The 24,306-nt window shown below is 41.5% G+C and overlaps 2 protein-coding genes across 2 annotated transcripts; one reads left to right on the forward strand and one right to left on the reverse strand.

Moving 5' to 3' along the window:
- The first annotated feature begins 482 nt into the window (after window positions 1-482).
- Window positions 483-18,203, forward strand: LOC148844912 (protein TRAUCO-like). The gene is made up of 2 exons (XM_088955098.1): window positions 483-1,824; window positions 17,634-18,203. Exons 1-2 carry the CDS (start codon window positions 750-752, stop codon window positions 17,897-17,899), a joined length of 1,341 nt encoding a protein of 446 aa, XP_088811224.1. The 5' UTR covers window positions 483-749; the 3' UTR covers window positions 17,900-18,203.
- A 1,719-nt stretch (window positions 18,204-19,922) lies between these two features.
- Window positions 19,923-21,435, reverse strand: HSFB3 (heat shock transcription factor B3). The gene is made up of 2 exons (XM_088955099.1): window positions 20,669-21,435; window positions 19,923-20,526 (listed from the first exon to the last, which is right to left on the reverse strand). The coding sequence occupies exons 1-2, from the start codon at window positions 20,921-20,923 to the stop codon at window positions 20,080-20,082; spliced, it is 702 nt and encodes a 233-aa protein (XP_088811225.1). The 5' UTR covers window positions 20,924-21,435; the 3' UTR covers window positions 19,923-20,079.
- Window positions 21,436-24,306: the final 2,871 nt, after the last annotated feature.

Raw genomic sequence — 24,306 nt, forward strand, 5'->3', positions numbered from 1 at the left:
TTGGTTCAATCCAACCTAGTCCAATATAAATTCATTACAAATGGACCAGGTCCAATCTAACCAATAAATACATAGGACCATTAAGTCTAGACTGGTCCAATTTAGTATGTCTTATTGAACCGTCCAGCCCTTTCAGATTGGTTTTGATTTAAATGGTTCCAACCTAAACCTGGTTCGTTGACACCCCTGCATATTTTTATTTGCACTCTTCCCAAGTGGAGCCTAGGTAACGATCTTCTCTCTCAAATTTTATGATTATAAGTTATATCCCATTATATAATCAATGATATAACCAATGAATGTAGTTCCTACTAGTTTCAATTGATTTGGGACCGGGGCTGGATCTCCCTCCCTTCACCCTCCCCATCCTCCACTGCCATCATATATCTACTCAAACTGATCCAAGCCCATGTCTCTTCATCAGCCCAAGAGTTAGCCCACCCATTGTCACTTTATTTATGATCAAGCCCATTTGAGACAATAGGTAAAAGTCCATTTGACAAGTCCAGAGTCCATACGAAAGCATCCCAGCCCACTCTGCGCATTGCTCGAATGTCGAGTCCCTTTTGGTATCGTCTTCCTCGCATTCCTCCCTGCTGGAGGGGTGGAGAGGCAGGATAGGAACCCCAACCCTGAGAACTAAAAAAAGGAACGAACTTTAATGGCATTGTTGGATCATAAACCCTAAGAGTTAACAAACCCCTCGTAGTCCTTCGCCGTCGCTCTTCTCATCCTCTATCGCCTTTATTATGGAAAGCTTGAGAGCCACTTACAGAGACGACGACGACGACGATGACGATGATTGGAACAATAACGGAAATATCGATCAAGACCAAGAGGCCATTGCTCCAGCCACCATCACTACCACCGGCGACGACGCCACCGCCACCACCACTTCTCCTCTTGAAGATAACAAGGAAAACGGCGTAAAAGAATTACATGACAACTCCGAAGAGCTCTCCGAAGATGAAATCTCTGACGGTGACAACGAAAATGAAGAACCCCGACAAAAACATCCCCAAGGGCAAGAACCAGAACAACAATCACCAAAGCGCACTGCAGCTTCAGACGAAGACGAGAATCCCCCAACGAAGAAACAAAAACCCCTCTCTTCCTTGAATTCTCCAGCTCCCGAAACAATGCCACCGGAACAAGCAGCACCAAAAGCAACGCCACCTGCCCAGCCAACGGCTGCTGCACCAACGACGGCGGTGAAGAAGCCGAAGAAGAAAAACAACAATGTTTGGACGAAATCGACACGGAAGTCGAAAAAGAAGAGCAAAACCAATGCCCATAATGTTGCTAATGAAGACACTGTTCTAATAACACCAATTGCCCGGTTCCCTGACAAGAATGACGATACCCCTGAAATGAAAATTTGTCTTTCCAAGGTTTACAAGGCAGAGAAAGTTGAACTAAGTGATGATAGGTTATCTGCGGGGAGCACCAAAGGGTACCGGATGGTTAGGTCAACTAGGGGGGTTGTGGAGGGGGCGTGGTATTTCGAAATTAAGGTTGTAATGCTTGGCGAAACAGGGCACACGAGGCTCGGGTGGTCGACAGAGAAGGGGGATTTGCAGGCACCAGTGGGGTATGATGGGAACAGTTTTGGTTATAGAGATATTGATGGGAGTAAGATACACAAGGCCCTGAGGGAGAAGTATGGAGAAGAGGGGTATATTGAAGGTGATGTTATTGGTTTCTATATTAATTTGCCAGAAGGGAGTTTATATGCACCAAAGCCACTGCAATTGGTCTGGTATAAGGGACAAAGGTATGCATATACTCCTGATGGGAAGGAGGATCCGCCCAAAGTTGTACCAGGTGCGTGTCAGTGAATATATATGCCTTTTCTATAATGTGGGTGTTTCTGTTCTCAACTATTTGTTATTTGTGTAACGTTTGTTGTTGTCTTTGTCTTATGATATGACCTGAAATAATGATGAACTTGGGGGATCCATTTATGTTATTCTAATGTACATTTAGAATTTAGAATCCCTTTGTGTTTTCTTTGCTTATTTTAGAGGGGAGGAGTAGGGTCAGGTTGTCATGAGGAAATATATATTTCAAAATTGTAACTAATGAATGGATGAAAAGGAGAGAAAAAGGTTTAATCCATATTTGTGTGTCCAAAGCAACTCTGAACAGCAACTGGTGATTGACTATATGGTAGAAAGCACTGCTCTGTCATTTGGAATTTATCAGAAAGCATCCTTCTGGAGAAAGTTGCCAACAGATCATGTCATTTTAATAGATGCAATGAACAGTTTGGGAGACTGATGCAGAAAACATGTTATCTTATGGAAGTTGCCACACTAGTTAACTAGTTATACTTAATACTTATCAAGGTGCAGGGCAACTAGGATGTTTTGGGCAGATAAATGAGTAACAAAGAAGTTGGCCCCTACTCCACTGAAAATTAAGGCTTTTAGTTAGGGAGTGATGCATAAGAAAATCAACACCTGTGATATGCTTCAATTCAATGCAAGAGGCCAAGTTGGGCTCTTTTACTGCCTTGTTTAGGATTTGGTTAAATATCGCTATAGGATATTGAACAGTTTTGATGCAAACTGGTGCACACCTCCAACGAAGAGGGATAGAGTAAGGACTATTTGCGAAGAAAGAATTGCAAGGATTTTTCAGATAAACAATATGAAGGCAGAGCTGTAATTGACATAATCTCCATAAGAGTTGCACACTGGGTAAGTACCTTGGTGGAGTTCAAGTTCTTCACCATGGTTGACATTGTAGGAGATTGGTTAGCAGTGACATCCTCTTTCAAAGTGAAGGATATTCTGACTGAAAGGGCAACCCTTGCCAATCAAGTATATGAATTGTTAGAGATCATGATGGTGCAATTTTGTATGTCTACTCTGGCCCAACAAGATGGGGGGATTCCACTACAGCTGAGCTCTTTTCTTTGCTGCTAGGCCTAAAAATAGCAAGAACTCTACTGATAAAAAAAAATAAAAAAAAGCAAGAACTCTTGATTGTGATAATTGGAAATTGAAGGAGATTTAGATGTTGTTAAAGGATGAATGGAAGGAAATAGAGGGGGTCCATAGAAGTACTAGTACACCTTAAGAGAGGTTAGATAACTGATGGCATTCCTGAACCTTCTGTTTTGTTGGATTAGAAGATCAACAAATGGTCTGGCAGACTTGTGGATAAGGTATGTTGCTTCGAGGGAAGGGATATACTTGGATACAACACTTCTAGAGTAGAGAATTAAGAGTACATAGGAGGATCTGCAGTATGCAGTCCAAGGGTTTGAAATTTGTATCAAATATTGCAATATTTACATTTCATCATCAATAACAGTTTCAAGGACCAATCAAGAAAGAAAAGATAAGTAAAACAGAAGTTTGGGTTGAGGCTTTAGGGTATAACTGGATGGGGTAAAAATTTAGAAGTTTCCCATCTGCAGTTTGCTAATAATACCGATCTTTTCTTCCTGTGATGGTTACTAGATGATTCACAATCTTAAAGGCATCATAGATTGTTTTGAGTTATTTCTTTTGATCAGTTGTAGGCTGTTTTGTCTTGGCATCGGGGTTAAAAGGATCATGTAGCCGGCCCCATATGGTTGGGATAAGGCATGGATGATGATGATGAAGTACCTAAGCTAAGCTGCTGGTTTGTAGCAGAATGTGAGTGAAAAATCAGAGCAGTGGCAATAGAAAAAAGAAGAGAGAAAAAAGAAAGACAGAATAAGGAACTATATCAACCTGGACAAGAAGAATAAGCTGCAACTAAACTTTCATCTTATTTCTTATTCATCTTCCCAAATGACTATAATGCATCTCTTATTTACATTTTGGAGTTAATGTGCATGTCATTATCATCGTTGTAATCATCAAGACATATTCTTGTCCTGACTATATAGGGAGTTAATGTGCATGTAACTTCCTAAGTTTTGTTACTTATTTAGACATTACTTATCAATTGAGCAGTTTTCTTAACACTTTTAACCTATTTAGAAGTTACTTAGCAGTTAGCAAGTAACTTTCTTGATGCTTGCCATTTATTTAGAAATTACTTGAGAATAAGTGTGTTTTTATCATGGATTCAATACTTTATTTCTTCCTTAAAGATTTACTTGATATGAGCATATCAAGAAAAAGAAAGAAAGATTTACTTCATAGGAGAGTAACTTCTTTTGACTTTTTGACTATTAAATTAATGAAGTAATAAAATTATCAAATAAATTAATGAAATGAAAAAACATGTTGCACTCCATTTTAAATACAAATAGCATGATAATAACCCATACAGGACTTAGCCCAAGTACTACTGAACTTCCCTACAACTCTATTTGATAAATTAGTCTCTATAAATTTTAACAATCTAGATAACTCAATTGAAAGGTACTATCTGGGTTTCCCATTGGAACCATGTTGAGGGCCCGGGAATAGGATCTCGTCACGGGTCGGCCCACGGGGAAAACCTCCTGTTTTCCCTTGTTCCTTCCTGCTCGTGATGAACCTATCTTGGCACCTTCGGTGATTTGTCCAAGAGATCACCAACTCTCCTAATTCACTCTTGATTGAATAATTTGATATCTCATTCAATAATGGGGTCTCCTTAAATAGGAGATTACATGAGTCCTAATCAAAGGGAGTCTCCTTGCTGAATAGGGAGACTTCCAGTTTTATCTTGCTAAGGATAAGATAAGCTAATCCTAATCTGATAAGCTACTAACAAGATAAGATAAGCTAAGCTAATCCTAATCTGATAAGCTATTAGCAAGATAAGATAAGAGATAAGAACAATAAGATAAGAACAAGCAAAATGAGCTAATTTAATCTAGATAAGGCTACTGTTGCCGAACTGGGTAGGATGAGCATCACTGAATCCTTGCTGCTGCTGGCGGTGGGCCCGGGGCCTGTTGCTGCCGGCGGCAATGGTACGTCTTCCCGAGGAAGGCGTCCATAACATTACTCCCCTCCTGGACTACGAGCTTGTCCTCAAGCTCGAAAGCTGGATATGTGGCTTGAAACTTTGCCAATAGGATCCATGTGGCTTCTGTTGGTGGTAGATCACACCATTCCACCAAGACTTCAAGGATTCCACGATTAAAACGAGAGCGGGTGACAGTTTTAGGCCGGGGGACCGGTTTGCCATCTTTCAAGGGTGGCAGGGAGGGAACTTGGTTTGGGGGAACACCCGTAAATGGTTTCAGCAAGGAGATGTGGAAGACATCATGAATTCGGCTAGTCTCTAGCAATTCCAGCTGGTAGGCCACACTGCCAATCCGTCGCAGAGCCTTGTAGGGCCCATAGTACTTAGGGGCCAGCTTCGGGGCAGCCTTGTGGCGCAAGGAGCGCTGCCGGTAGGACTGGAGCTTCAACCAAACAAATTGTCCTGGATCGAACGACAGTTCCCAGTGGTGCTTATCATAGTGGAGCTTCATGCGGAGTTGGGCCTGATGTAAGCGAATGCGGACGTCGGCGAGGAGGGCGTCGCGGTCCTGTAAGGAGTGATCGATTGCATCCAAGCGAGTAGATCCAGGCTCGTAGGACAGCAAGCGGGGAGGATCCCTGTCGTAAACGACGCGAAAGGGAGTCATGCTGAGGGAGGAATGGTAGGCTGTGTTGTAGCAGTACTCGGCCCAAGGAAGCCATTCCAACCACCGTCGAGGTTGATCGCCTACGAAACAGCGGAGATACATCTCGATAGTGCGGTTAACCACTTTTGTCTGACCGTCGGTTTGTGGCCGGTAAGCTAATGAGTAGGCCAGGGTGGTGCCGTGTAGTCGAAATAACTCTTTCCAGAAGGCACTAGTGAAGACCGAGTCTCTATCGCTGACGATGGATTCCGGCAACCCATGTAAGCGAAAGATATGTGTAAAGAAGGCGAGGGAAACCGAAGTGGCACTGTACGGGTGTGATAGAGGAATGAAGTGCGTGTATTTAGAGAAGCGGTCGACTACCACAAAGAGAACTGATTTTCCCCTTACCTTGGGAAGTCCCTCAATGAAGTCCATGGAGATGTCAGCCCAGATCTGCGATGGGATGGAAAGGGGCTGAAGGAGGCCTGCCGGGTGTAGGTTTTCCCATTTGTGCTGTTGGCATGTGGAGCAATTCTGGACAAAATCTCGAATAGAAGTCTTCATACCTTGCCAATGGAAATCAGTCTGGACGCGGTATAGTGTTTTTTGAATGCCCTCGTGGGTGGAGTTATGGATGCTGGTGATGATGGTGGGAATCAGCGGGCAGTCTGTTGGAAGATGGACTCGTCCCTTATACATTACCAACCCGTCATGAAGTGACCAATCGGGGTCGGCCGTGCTGGTTTGGATCTTCTGCAGTAAAAGCGACCATTCTGGGGACTGTGGTGCTGCCTTCTTAATGTCGTCAAACAGAAAGATCCGAGGTTGGGAAATGCTACATAGAACCATCACGTCTTCTTCTCACCTAGACAAGGCATCAGCTACGCGATTAGAGGATCCCGCTTTATATTCCACCCGGAAGTCAAACCCGAGCAGTTTGCTAACCCAATGCTGCTGAGGGGAAGTGGTGAGAGGCTGCTCTAACAGGTATTTGAGGCTGTAATGATCAGTTTTGACGATGAACGACCGCCCCCACAAATACGGCCTCCAGTGCTGGATGGCTTGGGCAAGGCCGATTAGTTCGCGCTCATAGGCTGGAAGCTTCAGATGCCGGTCAGCTAATCTGCTGCTGAAGAAGGTGATCGGGTGCCCTTGCTGCTGTAGTACGGCCCCGATACCCACTCCGGAAGCATCGCACTCGACTGTAAATTCGAGGGCGAAATTAGGTAATTGTAGGACAGGGGTTGAAGACAGTGCATTTCGCAGTGACAGAAAAGCTTCATCAGCTGCGTCGTCCCACCGGAAGGAGTTTCTCTTCAACAGGTTGGTTAACGGGGCTGCCAACACTCCATAGTTCTGTACAAATTTGCGGTAGTAACCCGTTTAACCGAGGAACCCGCGTAAGGCCTTGGCGGATTGAGGTTTGGGCCATTTTGTTATAGCCTGAATCTTGGAACTATCAACTGTTACACCCTGCCCATGGATGATGTGGCCGAGGTAAAGAACCTGTCGCTCCCCGAAGGAGCACTTGGACCGTTTCAGGAATAAGCTGTGTTGGCGTAGGAGTACGAAAACGGTCCTCAGATGGTGGACATGCTCTACCCATGATTTGCTGTAAACGAGGATATCATCAAAGAAAACTAAAACAAATTTGCGTAGATGGGGCTGGAATACCTCGTTCATTAGTGACTGAAATGTAGATGGTGCATTGGAGAGTCCGAATTGCATGACTAAAAATTTGAAGTGGCCATGGTGGGTGCGAAAAGCAGTTTTCTTCACGTCACCGGGAGCCATGCGAACTTGGAAATATCCGGACCTAAGGTCCAACTTAGAGAAATACTGGGCACCATGCAACTCATCCAGCAGTTCGTCAACAACGGGAATAGGGAGCTTATCTTTGATCGTCCGGTCATTGAGTTCTCTATAGTCAACACAGAACCTCCACGTTCCATCCTGCTTCGCCACCAACAGAACCGGCGAAGAGAAGGGGGAGTGACTTTTGCGTATGATCCCTTGGTTCAGCATCGCTGTACATTGTTTTTCTATCTCATCCTTCTGTAAGTGAGGGTAGCGATAAGGCCTAACAACGACTGGTGCTGAACCTGCCACCAAAGGAATACGATGGTCGCAAGCTCGGGAAGGGGGAAGGCCCTTCGGTTCCTGGAACAGATCTGAAAACTCAGCGAGAAGTTTTTCCATGGCTGCTGGTTCTGTCTGGAGTGCATGAACCTGCGGTGTCTTTTCTTTAACCCTGCAACCGTGCCATGAAACTTGCTTGCCATTCAGATGGAAGGTCATGGTGAGCGCGCTGAAGTCCCACAAAATCGGGCCTAGGGTAATTAACCATTTGACCCCAAGAACAATATCGAACCCATCCAATGAGAGTACAAATAAATCAACAAGAATTAGTTCAGAATTGACCTGTACTGGGATGCCCTTACAAATCCCTGGACTGTGAACTTTTTCACCATTTGCGACGGCTACCTGTAGTCGCGGCCGGAGTTCCATTGGTAGTTTTAACTGCAGGGCTGCATGTTCACTTATGAAGTTGTGTGTGGTCCCTGAATCGACGAGAATGCGCACCGGCTGACCTGCGATCTGTGCCTGTAACTGCATGGTCTGAGAGGTTTTAATACCGGTGATCGCATGGAGAGAGATCTCTGGTTCGAATGTGACGGGTTCCCCTTCCTCCTCCTCTTGCTCATTTATGAGAAGGCAAAAAAGCCTCTTGCATCTCTGTTATCACAGTTGAAACATTGACCTCTCGCTTGGCGCTCTGCCATTTCTGCCCTGGTCAAGCGCTTGATGGGAGGAGTGACCATGTTACTGCCTGTACTTGTCACTGCTCTAGAGGTGGTGGTCGTGGGAGGCTTCATTTCCCGGCTGGTAGCAGAAGAGGGGGTCGTTGCTGCTGGTCTTGGAGGTACCCACGAGTTCGGTGGACGACCCACATTAAAGATTCCGCGGCTGAGCTGCAGCTTGCGCTCAAATGCGCGGGCTAAGTTCATGGCTGTGACCAAATTTGGGGGATTCTGCATCTCGACATCCACTCGCAGGGGTTCTGCTAACCCTGCTGTGAACATATCGACTTGCTGGTCTGGTCGCACGGAGGATGCCCTCGCGAGGAGGGTTTGGAACTGTCGCTGGTATTCAGCAATTGTTCCGGTCTGTTTAAGGTTAATTAGCTCGCCCAGTGGGTTGCTGGTCAATGGGGGTCCGAACCGAAGAAGGCAATAGGATTTAAACTGGGGCCAACTGAGCCCGGGTTCTTCTTGCTCTAACCGATAAAACCAAAGCTGTGCTTCTTCTGTTAAATGAAAGGCGGCTAGGCTTACCTTGTCCTGGTCATTTGTCCGTTGATTCCGGAAGAACTGCTCGCAGCGATACAGCCAACCTAGGGGGTCTCCGTTGCCGTTGTACGATGGGAACTCCAGCCTGCTGTACTTGGGGATGATGGTTGCTCCATGGCCGACGGACTGCTGTTCGCCGGAAGACTCTGGCAGATCTGGTTGGCGGTCGTTAGCTGCTGTCCCTCCGTCAGAGTTCCTTTCCCTGCTGGAAAGAAACATCTCCATTAGTCGTCACAGTTCTCGCACTTCACCTTTGATCTCACGAACTTCGGAGCTGGTCTCCACGAGTTGATGCTCGAGGTCGTGGACCCTGGAAGGCAGCTGTTCCAGATCTCCCATGACGCCTTGCTCTGATACCAAGTTGTTGAGGGCCCAGGAATAGGATCTCGTCACGGGTCGGCCCACGGGGAAAACCTCCTGTTTTCCCTTGTTCCTTCCTGCTCGTGATGAACCTATCTTGGCACCTTCGGTGATTTGTTCAAGAGATCACCAACTCTCCTAACTCACTCTTGACTGAATAATTTGATATCTCATTCAATAATGGGGTCTCCTTAAATAGGGGATTACAAGAGTCCTAATCAAAGGAAGTCTCCTTGCTGAATAGGGAGACTTCCAGTTTTATCTTGCTAAGGATAAGATAAGCTAATCCTAATCTGATAAGCTACTAACAAGATAAGATAAGCTAAGCTAATCCTAATCTGATAAGCTATTAACAAGATAAGATAAGAGATAAGAACAATAAGATAAGAACAAGCAAAATGAGCTAATCTAATCTAGATAAGGCTGCTGTTGCCGAACTGGGTAGGATGAGCATCACTGAATCCTTGCTGCTGCTGGCGGTGGGCCCGGGGCCTGTTGCTGCCGGCGGCGATGGTACGTCTTCCCGAGGAAGGCGTCCATAACAAACCATGTCAGCCCCATAAGCTTCTCCCCGTTCCAAAATTGCTTCTCTGCGTATCTTACTCCAAGGCTGCATAATTTTCCCTTTTGGATTGACCCTTTGATATTTAACATTCTGGTGTTTGGATTTGAAACAGTGCAGAAAGAAATTAGTGGCTTTGGAAATGATATCCTGTTGCTTGGAAACATTATGATCTGCCCCTGCCTTTTCCAGTCTACCTCTCCAAGACCCCAGATATCTGGGACCAATATCGGGTAATGGCCTTTTGGCCCTACTTTTTCTTGTTACATCAAATATGATGTGGGTATCTGAGAAAGAATAAGGTTCTCAAAGGGCATTTTGTTGGGTTAGAGTTAGACTGCCCTGTTTCAGCATTTCCATAGGTTCTTTTTCATTTATAGTCATGAGGGAAACACTATATCGAGTTGCTTTCCTTATTTGTTTTGGATTTATCTTTGTACTTTGGTTTCCAGAGGGGCCTGCAAGAGTTAAAAAGATGGAAGTGTAGGTGTCACGTGTATTATTTTTACTGAACATCTTAAAGAGATTATTATATTCCATTATGATCTTTGTCATAGGTATAGGTGCTAAGGCCCACTGCAACGGTGAAATAGGGTGTTTGGAAGGTCAATGCTTATTCTTAGCTGTTAATAAAAACTTTGTTGTTACAACTACCTTGGCCTTGGATCCTTCTCAGCTCCATCAATGACAGAAGTCACAAAGCCCTATGAAACTTTTTCTTTTTTGTCAGTAAAAGGGCTTCTATTAAAAATCAAAGAAGTCAGTCACAGGTACAAAAAACAGTACAAAAATAGTACAGAAGGACCCAAAAAAGTCACAACCAGTCTTCATTGAAGACTAACCCAACCAGATGGTCTTTTCATATTCAATCTTCCCATGAATCTTACCTTCTTGTCTCTGACGGTAAAGATTATTAATATTAACAGGAGTTAAAGTTTTGAATGGTCAAAATTAGCATAAGTTTGACCTGGCTTCAGAAGAGGGTTCCTTATTGTAATAGAGTGAAAATCTTTTTTATTAGTCCTTTGGAGAACCATACACTATCTAGATTGAGTTTGTTCCCTTATTAACTAAGTACCTACTTCCTTTGGAGATGGGAATTACCACCAATGCTTGTGATTTTGCCTTTACTTTCATTCCAGAACTGCAATCATTTCAATGACCTTATATTCTTTATTCTTTTGACATTTATTATAAAAGCTATAAGAGGATATTGTTGGGATATTGGCCTTTGTCAAGGACTTTGACTCAGGTTTTCTTCTCTTTGGGCTTCACAAGGATTGTGGTTGAGGTCTTGAGTGTGATTCCCATATGTTGGTTGGGTGAGGGATGTTCCTTTGTTGGTTGAAGGCTTAGACACTGTATTTCATTGACCAAGTCAGTTGGCTCCAAAATTATTTAGAATCCTTGACAAGTGCATGATCTGATCTAATCTCTTCCCTCAAGTGTCTTAAAGAACCTTTCCTTGCAGCTCCCTTGTTAGAAGACTCTCCACAACAATTTTGGAGTGTTGGAATCTAAATGATCCTATACCATTTTGTTCTTTATGCAAGAGCTCAGTATTAATGTTTTATTTTTATTTTTATTTTTGAGAAAAAGGAAACTTTCATTAAAAGAGGGAAGGATATACAAGATGTATATGAGAATGATCAATCAGAAGCAAAACAAAAAACGAAACAAAAAACCTTCCCAACCCATTAAAGAGGAATCTCTATATTGCTGTACAAAAAGTCCCTGCCCACCCCAGATTTCGCATGAGCATCTGCTACTGAGTTCAAATTCCTTGGAATCCACCTGAAGACACAATGGATCTGAGATTGAATAACCCTGATTTCATTGATCTGATGAGAGAATCTCCAAGGCCCCTCCTGCTGATTTAGCATCCAACTTATGACCACCTTTGAATCAGCTTTCAACACAGCGAAAAGATGTTCAAAGATTTTACACATCTCAGCCCCGTCAGCAAGGCCTGTACCTCAGCTTCAACAGCTTCAGCCTCTCCAATGGGACCACTGTAGGCCCAAACTTGAGTGCCTAGAGACGTGAAAATTCTACCACCTATACCAGCCTGACCTCTGTGATTAAGTCTACTATAGCAGCTGCCATCAAACTGGAGGATGAAGTCTGTAGGTCTGAGGGTCACAGGAAAAGTGAGAACTCTTTCTAAACTTGAAGAACTCAGAATCAGCCCCAAGTTTCTTTCTAGGTCTCCCATTGAGATGCCTCTGAACAAACTGGACACCTTCATCCAAGAGTTAATTCGAAAAAGCACCCTTCCTTTTAGCTCATCCAGGGGAGAATACTTATCTTCAAAAATTCTTTTGTTGCATTCCTCCCAAATACACCAGCAAACTGCATGGATGATCACCCTTCCGTAGAGAGCACCTCTTTTACTTGAGGTACATCCAGGCCATTGTAAGAGAAGGTCAGACACAGAATTGGTCCAGTGAAAACTACCTCTATAAAAGGTGTCCAAAAAGAATTGCCACAGGCTTCTGGCAGGGGCGGAGCCAGAAATTTTTTATGAGGGGGGCCAAAACCTAAAGTGGAAAGGGGGAGGTGGGGGGGAATAAGTATGAATGGACCCATGGGGGGGGGGCAACCATTGGGGTGGGGAGTTTGGGAGGGGGATTTTACATGGAAAACTCTATTCCAAGTGAAGAATTCTGGACCATAGGGGGGCCATGGCTCCCCCGGGTCCCCCCTAGCTCCGCCCTTGGCTTCTGGCTACTTCACAATTTATAAGGAAGTGACCACATGACTTCCCATCTTTCATGCACATAACACAGATATGAGGAGCAATATAAAGGTTTCCTTTTCTCTTTCTTAGGATCATACCACAAGTATTAATGCTGCTAGAATAAGCCTCCCAAACAAAGAAGCACACTCTTGGGGGAACAGCAGAAAGCCAAATCTTTCTATGCGGGGAAGGGGGTTAGTAGTCCCAGAAGTCAACACACTGTAGAAGGATTTAGTGGAGAACAAGCCATCCAGAGAAGGCTCCCAGATTCTTTTGTCCTGAGTCAAATGGGGGGGGGAAGACAACTAAAAGAGAGGACAGCAAGGAAGAGATATCTTGAGTTTCGGAATCTGTCAAGGCTCTCTGGAAGTTAAAATTAAAAGAGAGGCCATTGTCTCCTCTGAAGATAACTGAAGAGCCAGAGGCCTGTTTTTCACGGGTAAGACTAAAAAGGAGAGGGTAGGAAAAACAGAGAGGTTGCTGGCCCAACCACAGATCAGTCCAGAACTTGATACTAGAGCCACTGCCTAGTCTAAAACGTAAAAAAGGAGAAAACAGATCAAGGAGGGAAGAGATACCTTTCCAGGGGCTGCGAAGAGAGAAACGAGAAGAGAACTGATAGGAGTCCCATCCATTCCTGCTCCTTCCATACTTGCATATGATAACAGTAGCCCAAAGAGAAGATTGTTCCAAAGGGAATCTCCACAGCCACTTCCCCAGGAGAGCATAATTTCTTTCTAGAATATGACCTAGCCCCAATCCTCCTTCCTTCTTTGATTTGCAGACTTCTTCCCACTTCACCAAGTGATTTCTTTTCTTGCCTCCCCCATCCCATAGAAAGTCCCTTTCCAGGGGCTGTGAAGGCCGAAGGGATCACTATTAATGTTGATAACCTTCTCATTGCTTTCCTTCTTAAATAATAAAGAAACCTTGTAATGTCTGAGAAACTCAGCTAAGATAAAGGGCATGTGACAAGGTTTGGACACGTTTTCTTCTTCCACTTTATTAGGTTTTTATGACGATGTCTAAAATAGATTCTATATTATTGATGGTTACTTACCAAATGAAATTTGTTCAGTCATGAAACATTTAGTCTTCTATTAAGTAGTTTCATAATCATAGGTATCTTAGGTCCTGCTATAGGGCCAGATAAGATGATCAGCACTCATGTTTATGTACATATTGATGTGCGAATGCAAAGCTTCATTAGATAAAAGTTCAGTACAGGGACACAGTTTCCATCCATTGTGCTATATTTTTCTTGATTCATCCTTAGCAACCCAGGTCCATCATGGATTAGAAGGGTTTTTCAAGAACAATAATGACTTTGGGTCTAGAACTATCATTATCTATTTCCTAGCTGAGAGTTTTAGAAGAGATGATTCTAGAAATTAGCTTTATTAGGTTATCTTTGTACCTAGTCAAGGGTACACATTTCTTCTCTAATTCTGTATAGAGGAGCCAATTGAACTCATTGAATAGTTGTAGATATTTGTGGACCACTCTGTAATTGCAAATTTATCACTACACAGTAGCCAAATACATTTTTATCCAAGAAAAGAACCCAAAACAGGCAAAGTCATGTTTAGGATTAGACATGTTCTATCCTAACTCCCTATGTGTTGTTTAGATACTCATTTCTTATTCAATCCACCAATGACCCTCCACCCTGATGTACATGTGCTCACACACACACACACACATTTCACCTCTCCTGCATCCTCTGCCTCTGTCTTTTTTTGATCATCAACACAAGAAAATTTTATTATTAATTATAAAAAGGAGTACAAAAGGAGTTGTAGCAAAGATTAAGCCCAAAGCCACTTTCAATATTTACAAAACAGCCCAAAACATGGACTGTCTCTGAATTCCATGTTTAGCTAGCCCATCTGCCACACTATTTGCAGATCTTCTAACCCACTTCACTTGGATTATCATATCCTTATTCCTTAGAAACCTGCTTGAAACGTCTGAATTCATTCTTTAACTGCCATATTACTTCTTCCCCCCCTTTTCAGCCAGTCCACAACAATTTTGGAATCACCTTCAATAATTAATTTGTCGATCCCTAATTCTTTAGCTTTCTCCACCCCATATATAGCTGCCAACAGTTCTGATTCACCACATCTCCATGCTGAATAGATCCCAAAAACATAGCGACAATATTTCTATTTTCCTCCTTGATGATCCCACCAATACCCGAAGGTCCAGGATTGTCCATGCAGCTGCCATCAAAATTTAATTTCTTCCATCCAGCACATGGAGGTGACCAAACCTCAGTTGTTTTTTGTCTTCTAGATGATGAGTGAGCAATTGATCCCCATGAGCTAAAAATTTTTCAACTTTAAAGACTGCAAAAAGCCTTAAGGTTTTCACCCAATGTGTTTGTCTTCAAAGATTCTTAAGTTCCTTTCTTCCCAAATTGTCCATCTCACTGCTGCTCTAGTGCATCTCCCCAAAATCCTGCCTCTTCTTTTAGAGCAACTAAATAGATTAGAGTTAAATAATCCTTCCAAACTATCAGGAGAGAGCCGCCTGCAACAAAAAAAAAAAAAAAAAGAACTCCCAAATAGAGATGGCAAAAGGACAGGAGATTAGAAGATGAAAAGCAGTCTCACCATGCAACTTACATAAGGAGCACCAGTTAGGGGACAAGCACCAGTTTGGTCTCTTTCTTTGGAGCATATCACATGTATTAATAGAACCGTGGAACGCTTCCCAACAGAGAGCATTGACCTTTGGAGTAATAGGCCGGGACCACACTTCCATAACATGGAAAGATTGAGGCTGGGAGGTAGCAACAAGAGAGTTTAAAAAGGATTTGCAACAGTGATTTAAAAGGCATGCCTAGGCACACAAGCGAGGCGCATTTTATGGTAGGCGCCTCACCCAGGTCCTAGGTGTGCCTGATGCGCCTTATGCCTTGGCCTAGGCATGCGCCTTTTGAAAATTGTATGCTTTTTTGCCTTTCTTTGAACCTAGCAGCTGGGCTGGGTTTTTTCTGAACCTAGTGCATCTCCCCTATTTGCTAATGTTGTTCATTCATTCATCTTAATAAAATATCTTCTTAAAAGGCAAATAAAATTATAAAATCATTATTTTTGTGTGAGAAAAAAGAATTTAAGACCCTAACATCTTGTTTGAGCTTACCTCGAGTGGCGTGGCACAAAGGCAACTCATAGAATTAGGAATGTAATATGTTTTACATCACATTAGCTACTTGAAGTAATGCAATTGAAGAAAAGAGGGATTGTGGGCTTTACATGCTTGAAAATGTTTTATATGTTTGATTTTATTTTTAAATTTTCATTTAAATATGCTTTACATGTTATGTTTATGTATTTTAATTTTAGATAATAGGTTTTTTAAAACCATTAATTTTAAAAATTAAGTTTGTATTTCTTATTAATATTATGTTTACTATTTTTTTTAATTTTTTTTTGCATTTTTTGATTTTTTTAGCAAGTCTTTTTTTTGGTGTTTTTGCGCCTTGCTTCAAAAAGGCGTGCGCCTTGTCTTGCGCCTCTCACCTCGGGTGCAAGTTGGCCCTTGCAACTTTTTTGCGCCTTGTGCTTTTAAAACACTGATTTGCAAAAATAAACACCAAAATGATTAAGTGCCCACACTTTGGAATCTGAACCACCACCCCCCTTAGATCACTGAATTCAACATGCTAAGCAAAGCAGAAACACTGGGAATTTCCGACTCTGAAGATTTCCAGTAAAGCCCAGATTCCAATTCAAGCCTGATTGGGAAGAGGGCGAGCTGATAAAACTCTACCTCTGTCTATTTCTCAACATTTATTTTATTCCTCTGCCCCATTTTTAGCATTGCCATTGCCAATGGCTTAAGTCATCATTTGTTTCCTCTTGATAATAGATATCCCCATCCCTAATCATCCCATCTTCTTCAAACTCATGCAATCTGTCCATTTTGTCTCAAAATTATCTCTTTCACTCTGTTGGTGGGGTGTCCCCCCATCCCCATGCCATAAAACCAAATATTAGTCAATCTGATCAAAATTTCTTGTTTTCTATTATAGATCCCAAGGTTGAGAGTTCCCCGTGAAGAATTCTCTAGAGCTCCAAATATACTAGATCTTTTAGATGTACTCAACAGCATTTTTCTTGGAGCTATGGTGTTCCCAGACATGACTATTGGAAGCCTCATTGTTCACTTGTGCATGAATTCCATACCATTTTGCCTTCAGTTTCTGTACTTGTGGGAAAATTCTATGCCCAATGATTTCTGACATTTTATGTGGTGTTTGCTTTCTAGCGATTCAGTAGTAGGTGAATTATGTATGGCATGGCACTAGGGAATTTCAATTTTCAATCTTGTGCAAACCTGCTGTGGGCCTTATGAAAGAAAGTGCTACGGTTTCTGGTCACATTTGGTGTGGGATAGTTCATGTTCATCCTTTTTGTGCTATGCGAGCAGTTCAGTTAATACCTAAAAACTGTGGACAATGTGATATTTTGTATTGAAATCTATGATGCATGAAATTCTCTCTACTAGGTAGGGGAAAACCTAGCCAATACACCTTTAGCCAGGTCATTGTGGCATCCATTCCCATGCAACATGTCTTGAGTTTGGACCCGGGATTGACTTCATTTATGAAGTTCCCTAAATGTAATGCCAAGATTTGGTGTTCCTATGAGTCACAGTGCCTTGTGCTGGGGTCAGCCTGGTCTGGTTGGTATGAGTAGATTTTTTTTTTGACCAATGACAGAATTCATCTTATTAAAGGACAAGATTTTGATCTTGTGGCATAATTGGGATCAACCAATCTGCGCTGGGTGTTCACCTACCAAAAGAAGGGTAGAGGAAAACCTGTTTCTGGTCTATATTGCTGAGGTACCTTGCTGCCACTGCAATGATACCTGCTTTCTTCACATTCACACCAGGGAAAGGTCTTTGCAGAAAGTTTCCCAATAATTGGTGAGGATTGTTGAACTTATTCCTACTTAGGACTTATCCTCTCAAGGTTGCTGAATAATGGATTTAACTGATTCTAGTGGCTTCGTTTGGATGCTCTTTCTTTAAAATATATCTTTTTCTGCTGTACAGGAAGTGAGATATCTTTCTTTAAGAACGGGGTATGCCAAGGTGTTGCCTTCAATGATCTTCACGGAGGATGCTACTACCCTGCTGCTTCGATGTATACACTCCCCAACCAACCTAATTGTGTGGTCAAGTTTAATTTTGGCCCTGATTTTGAGTTCTTTCCCCAGGAGTTTGATGGCCGTCCAATACCCAGACCCATGATTGAAGTTCCTTATCATGGGTTTGACAACAAAGTTGGAAATGGTGGGTCCACCGAAAAGAAACAGTAGCAAAATCAATTTAAAACCAATTTTCTCTTGTTCTTGTTGCAAGTGGATAATGCTAAGGTGGGGAAGGATTCATGCAACTAATCTCTTTTAACTTTTTTCTGGTTTATTTATTGGCTGATGAACAAATGAGACTGCTGTAAAATGATGAAATTTTCTCCGGGAAAAGGGATTTGCATTTGAAGGTTAAGGGTTACTTCAAATAGACCAGAAATGTTGCCATTTGTTATTGTGTTTTTATGAACTTTTAGCTTGTAAACTTGTTCAATTCATTTTCACATATTGATGTGAAACTTCTTTCCCCGTATTTTCTGTTACCAGTTTCTTTTCTCTTGTCCTTCTATCCTGACACAGTTTCTCTTACTAGAATCAATTGTAATAAAAATGAAATAGATGTTTTTGTGTTTGTTGAAAGAATGAAATAAGAATTAAGTAGTCTGCATTTTTGGACACGCCCAAGAATTATGGAATTCAGTGACACAAGAATTAATGACCTACCTAAACAAAAGACTATCACATGTTGTATTAATTGGTCAAATTTCAAACAACCTCTGCAATTGCAAGATGACTTCAAGAAACAGAAAAAATTGACATTCTAAATGGGGTGAAGGAATCAAGGAAATATCAAATGGGTATTTTGATAAGATAATTACTCTTGAATGAAAAGAACCAACTGCTAAGTCTGCTATTAAATGCGAATTCCCAACAACTTTCGCAGTACCATCCGTCCTTGTGGCTCTTGGTCCAAAGGAAAACATCTAAGGCTTAGGCTAGTTCAATTCATCTTCACTTTCAAACATGAATAGTTTTTATTGAAAAGTAGAACCAGATGCGAAAACCGCTAGTTGCCAACAACTTAGACAAAAAGAAGAAAAAGAAAACTGATAATCTACTATATGCGTAGGCGTAGGTTATAGCTACTAGCATCTTGGTTCTTAATTGATGTAATGGGATTTTTTTATTTGCCTGGAGTAAGCATGTACTGAAATGGGATGTTCATCGCCTTTCGGACAGCTACTGCAACACGACTCACATTAGAAATTGTAAGTTGATTAATGCTCATGGGGATCACATTGCTAAATGCCTGAATGTGTTTCGTTTTCTGTTTCACAAGCCTGCATCTGCTGAAAGGAAAAGGCGTGCTGCGAATACTCTGAAAGCATGGCATGCAGCTGAACATTGCCTATACTTATATGTTAAATTTATAGGAAGATGTTTCCGATGTGCAGCTGGATGATGTGTTGTTCTCAGTGTGTTCACATGATTTTTGCTTTCAGCATGTTTTAGTCTCTTTGTTTGTCTCCAACGATCATCTCGGGGAAACATTCAATTCATTGAGTATTGGTTAAAATAATAACAATTTTTTTTTCTAAATTGATATTTAATTTGATCCATTTGAGGTTCCGCTTAACACGGTCTTTTCTTCTTATCAGCTTCTAAATTCAGTTATTCTCACGTTGTAATGGTCCTCATTGACCATAGACTTGCTTTTGTTTTGCCATCGTCTAGTCTTTGGTCATGTTCAAATTTATCTATCAAATTAAAGTTGGCGTCTGATTATTTCATCATTTCTTCCTTCGTAACTTGCAATTTGTTCTAACATCTACTGTCAGCTCCCATGTTGATATGATCCTATCTTGGTTCTTCTCAATTCTTTACAAATTCTTTCCCTGATATAATGATAACAAGATCATAAACCGCCAATTATCTAGCTAGTCCTTGCAAGGAAAAATCTTGTGAATTTTACTAATTTGGCTGGCTCAGCCGGATTAGAGCATGCATGGCTACGAAGATAATGCCCCCATCTCTCTTTCATCCAGTTTGAACATTCCATCATTTACAGTGTAAACTGTAAAAAAGGGAAAAAAAGGAGATGAAATTATATATCCAAGAAATTATCAGCAAATTGGGTTGATGCAATTGTTTGGTTAGTAGGTCGGAATGATGATAAGTCCATCATCATCTATAATGAATCATTCTCTTCTGGGTCCCGAAACCTTGTTCATCTGAGAAGAATCAGAAGATATATAATAAAGAGAGAACAGTAATTTTCTTTTTAAAATTAATTGTTTAAGCATATATACATGTAGCAGCTAGCTAGCCTCTAAAGATTCAATAGCCTATGATCAAAATGTCTAGAGCCACTTGATTCAAGCGGCTTCAATCTTTACAGTATAATTGTCTCATTTGCAGGATTGAGACAACAAGACAAGGATGCTTTCACTGAGCTCTGCTCTCTTTCTCTTCTCCACTGGAACCCCCAGCCTTACTCCGAACAACTTGGGCCTTTCATCCTCTTCTGTGTTCTCCGAACTCGTGTAATGAGCAACCAAATCGAGAAGCTCCTTGCACTTGTTCTTCATTCTCACCAGTTCACTGTTTAAGATATTATTCTCCCTTTTCAGCCGCTTGTTTTCATCGAAGAGGCTGCTGTAACCAGACGACGAAGACGTCGATGCCGAGCCTCGCTCTTCGTCGGACTCCTGTGGTACAGTTTGGATCGGTGCAATAGGATGAACCTTGCTTGCCCATGCTTTTTTTCGACGTATCTCACACAGTAGCTCCCTTTGGCCCCTCCTGAACATTCCATTGTAGAACTCCCACCGGCTCGTCACCACTTTCCGGAACCCCTGTAAACAATTATAGAAGTGAGTTTTTAATGGTTTCTGTTAATTCAGGGAAGAAAACAAAAGAGCCTTCTGCTTTTGATCTACTCTGCAACTATATCATCGATATTGGCGGGTTGGTCAAGGAGTTTGTAGCGTAGCTTACATAAGTATTGAGTTGTCGGACAAAGCTCGAGAAGTTGCTGTGCTTGAAGAGGGTTGGAAGGAGGTCTCTTGCGAACTCAGCTGGATGCCAAACGACGAAGGCCGTCCCGTCGGCGTTCCACGAAATTATGCCGTCGGTCGCCGGATCCTCGACGAGCATGTAAGTTTTCAGCAAGAAGGGTGGTGGAGAGGACTTCCTGGCATATTCTAACAGATCCTTATCACACTCATGCTCCACAGGAATTGGCTGAGACATGGTGATTTCCTTTTAGTTGCAGACAAAACAAATTGATCAAAGAAACAAAAACCTCAAAAAGAACAGTACTAAGAAGGAGAAAGAGAAAGAGTTTCTGCAAAAGAGGAGAAGAGAAGAAGGGCAGTTAAGAACTCCCAGCCCCAACAATAGAAACCCAACACGATTCCACAGTTCATGAGAAATGCAGGGCTCCTTTGTCTTGCGAAGAAGAAATGGTTGAAACGTCTGCACCAAGCCCACGTATTCTTATATATAGAGAGAGAAGCACTGAACCAGATGAACAAAGTTTCTAGACTCTCTGGTCATTCTTATTCATTATGTTATAGCGTAGTATCTCTACCATACACGCCATGCACACTCTTGTTCCCCCTTCACTGTAACCGTTTGATTTCACATCTGGTGACATGATAAATTGACAATTCCTTTGAAAATCTCCAAACTTCAAATATTCCATCGACAACACAAATGGCCAGACTTCAGTTCATCAGTGTCAGCTGGTTTTGGAAGGCTCCGGTTTGATAGACATGAGATGTATCTCTTATTATCAATGAGTCGGGTAAATGGGCCGGTCAAGTCAAATCCAGGTCCATGGGTCTACATCCCCCACTTCCTACACTAAGGGCTAACTTTGGTTGTGCTTGAAAATAAGTAATTATTTTGGACCCATCAATAAGTGATTATTTGAAACCCATATTATTTGAAAAACCCAAATTTTGGGCTTATTTTTAAGTGTTTATTTCCTTTCTTGCTGGCTACTGTTGATACGTAAACAGGGTAAGTCCCAGAATAAATGTGGTTTTAAGCCCTAATATGATACTATCGGCTCTCACCACCATTTGGAGAAGAGTTATTAAATAGTTGCTGAAAAAAGTGTTGTAATGTATCAATAAAAAAATGATTTACAGCCACTAGGGGAAGACTTTACCAACCCCCAACCTTATACTGCCCTGTTTAAAATAAGTGATTTTTCACAGAATACTTATAAACACTTATTAGAATAACTCATTTTTAAGTACTTATTGAATAAGCATTTATTTTTCAAATAAGTACTCCCAATTAAACTCCCGCCGAAAATCATAATAATTAGATAATACTAATAGATATGATTAAGCCAATCCGGTTCGGATGGGCTAAACTAAACCTGTACCCGGAAATGCAAAAAGTTGGCGGCATGTAATGTACATTATCTTAATCTATAAGGTGTGCTGGTCTAATCTGACATTCTTTATTGTTTGATTGTTTGATTGGATATATATAACGTGCTCATGTCTCTCACTTCTTTTGTCTGATTTCTTCTTGAATGATCTGAGGCCTTGGTTTATTTTTTCTTACCAGAGAAATGACTTTTTGACTTCTGTGCTTTCCTGTCCATTCGTTGTCTAATTTTCTCCATATAATAACTTCTCACAAATCACAGTTGAGAATGAAAGAGGGTTGTCGTTTCCATCTTTTTTTTCTCTAGATTGGGCCAACAGTAAGTAAAGGGGGTGATGAGTTGGGGAGAAAAATGCAGTGAAGGTAGACGTTTGGAAGGTTGTGAGTTTTGACTGATGTTTCTTTCTGGGTTGGGCAGCTGAACTTTCTTGAATCTTAACTGGTATGGGTCCTCCTTTCTTTTTCATTGTGGGTTTGTCTTTTTAAGGGCTTGTGTGAAAAGTTTTGCCAGCTGTACAATTTATGACCTTAAGCCAGAGTCATGTTTCTTTGTAGAGTTCGTCATCCAAATCCAAGTGCTAAATGGGCTGGGCTTGGATTAAGAGTGTCAATCCACCGGTTTTGGGTTAGATTTGTCTAAATCAAAATCAATTTGGACGGATTAGATTGACCAATAAGACATGTTGAATTGGACCAATTGACAATTAATATTGGTCCAAAGTTTTTTTTTTTTTTTTTTTTTTTTAATTGGATTAGACCTTATCCATCCACAATGGATTTATATTGGATTGGGTCGGATTGATCGGATATCTAATCTATTAATAGAAGATAAGAATACAGGTGTAAATTGACCAAAATTGATTGGAACCAATCTAAATTAGATATCCGATCCAAACATTGAACTGGACTAGTCTAAAATGGTTGGAAGTATTCATTGGATTGGATTGGACCTGGCCCATTACATGAAATGGATTAATATCCGGTCCTATTGGCACCCCTAGCTTGGATGGGTCGTTCATCGTGTGGGCCAATTTTGGACTGACTAGTTATAAATATCTAGTCTAAAGTCCAAACCAAGGCGTAATTAAGCAAGTCCTTTTCAGATGTGCTAGCGGGTCTGAGATAGAAAATCAGTCTGATGCTAGAAGAACACTGGTGGGTCTGTCAAATGGAGATCGTAACATGGGGGGCCCCTGCATTGGTAGGTGTACTCGGAAGCCATTGAAAGTTTTTGGTGTAAATTCCTGGAAGAAGGGCCTTCTTGAGAGGGGTATAGCAGAGTAGAAGTTTTGTCTTGAGAGGAGGCCCAGAAGGGCAAAGGATTCCCTGCAGAAAAAAAAAAAAATTCTCTCTCAACTTTCTGGTTCATCTCTCTTATTTTCTATCAAAAACTTTTCAAAAAAAAACATGGCATTGATATTTCAGCCAAGATTCTTGTTTCTGAGTGCCACCCTCCTTTCCAGGCAAGTTTACACCCTCTTGCATGTGGTCGAGGAAGCATATTCCACACCCTGTTTAATTATTTCAAAGACGAGTGATTAGGGTGCATTCCATTTTTGATGAACTGGTCACATCCCTGTGAAGAGATCAAGGGGTGAAAATTGGGTTAGAAATTTGTTAAACTTTCAATGGGTCTAAACCCTAACTTAAGTTCGATGTAGTTAAAATTCTTCAAAGTCAGACAACCTAACTTGTAGGCTTGTAGCGCTATCTGTATGTATCACAAAAGTCAATATATAGGGGTGCTTTTGAATTTGACAACTTATGGTTAGGGTCATGCATGCATTCTTTATCAAAAGTGGGTATAGCCATCAATGTGTTGGGTTCATTTGATAGAACCAAAACGACTGAATCAATTATGTCAGTTCTGATCTGATTCTGTGATTTGTGTCCCCATTAATAATTGGGTTAGGACAAATTTGTATCTCTCAGTCCGGTATGTTGTTGTCTAATAGAAGTTTTTTTCGAAGAATCTTTAACTTTGTTGATTGTAGATTAATTATCGTTTAAGGCTCTATTGTATTCTACAAACGGATTTGTTTGTAACTTAATAAAGTTTGTACAAATAACGTTCTAAAGATAGTGTCTTCAAATGCGCTTCATAGCTTCTCTTCCAATTTTAAGAGACCCAATTTTCCAACAAATAATATATAAAAGTTTCTTTGTATTCTTGTTATTTTGTTATGTTTTATATCTAAAAGGGTAAATTTCATAGACACTAAATAAGA

This window comes from Nelumbo lutea, chromosome 7, assembly GCF_056320005.1.
Source record: "Nelumbo lutea isolate HS-2025 chromosome 7, American lotus-T2T, whole genome shotgun sequence".
Classification (NCBI taxonomy): domain Eukaryota; kingdom Viridiplantae; phylum Streptophyta; class Magnoliopsida; order Proteales; family Nelumbonaceae; genus Nelumbo; species Nelumbo lutea.

Coding starts and splice junctions, on each gene's coding strand:
- LOC148844912 (XM_088955098.1), top strand. CDS start 750: ATGGAAAGCTTGAGAGCCACTTACAGAGACGACGACGACGACGATGAC. Junction 1,825..17,633: donor TCCGCCCAAAGTTGTACCAG/GTGCGTGTCAGT, acceptor TCTGCTGTACAG/GAAGTGAGATATCTTTCTTT.
- HSFB3 (XM_088955099.1), bottom strand. CDS start 20,923: ATGTCTCAGCCAATTCCTGTGGAGCATGAGTGTGATAAGGATCTGTTA. Junction 20,527..20,668: donor TCCGACAACTCAATACTTAT/GTAAGCTACGCT, acceptor AATTGTTTACAG/GGGTTCCGGAAAGTGGTGAC.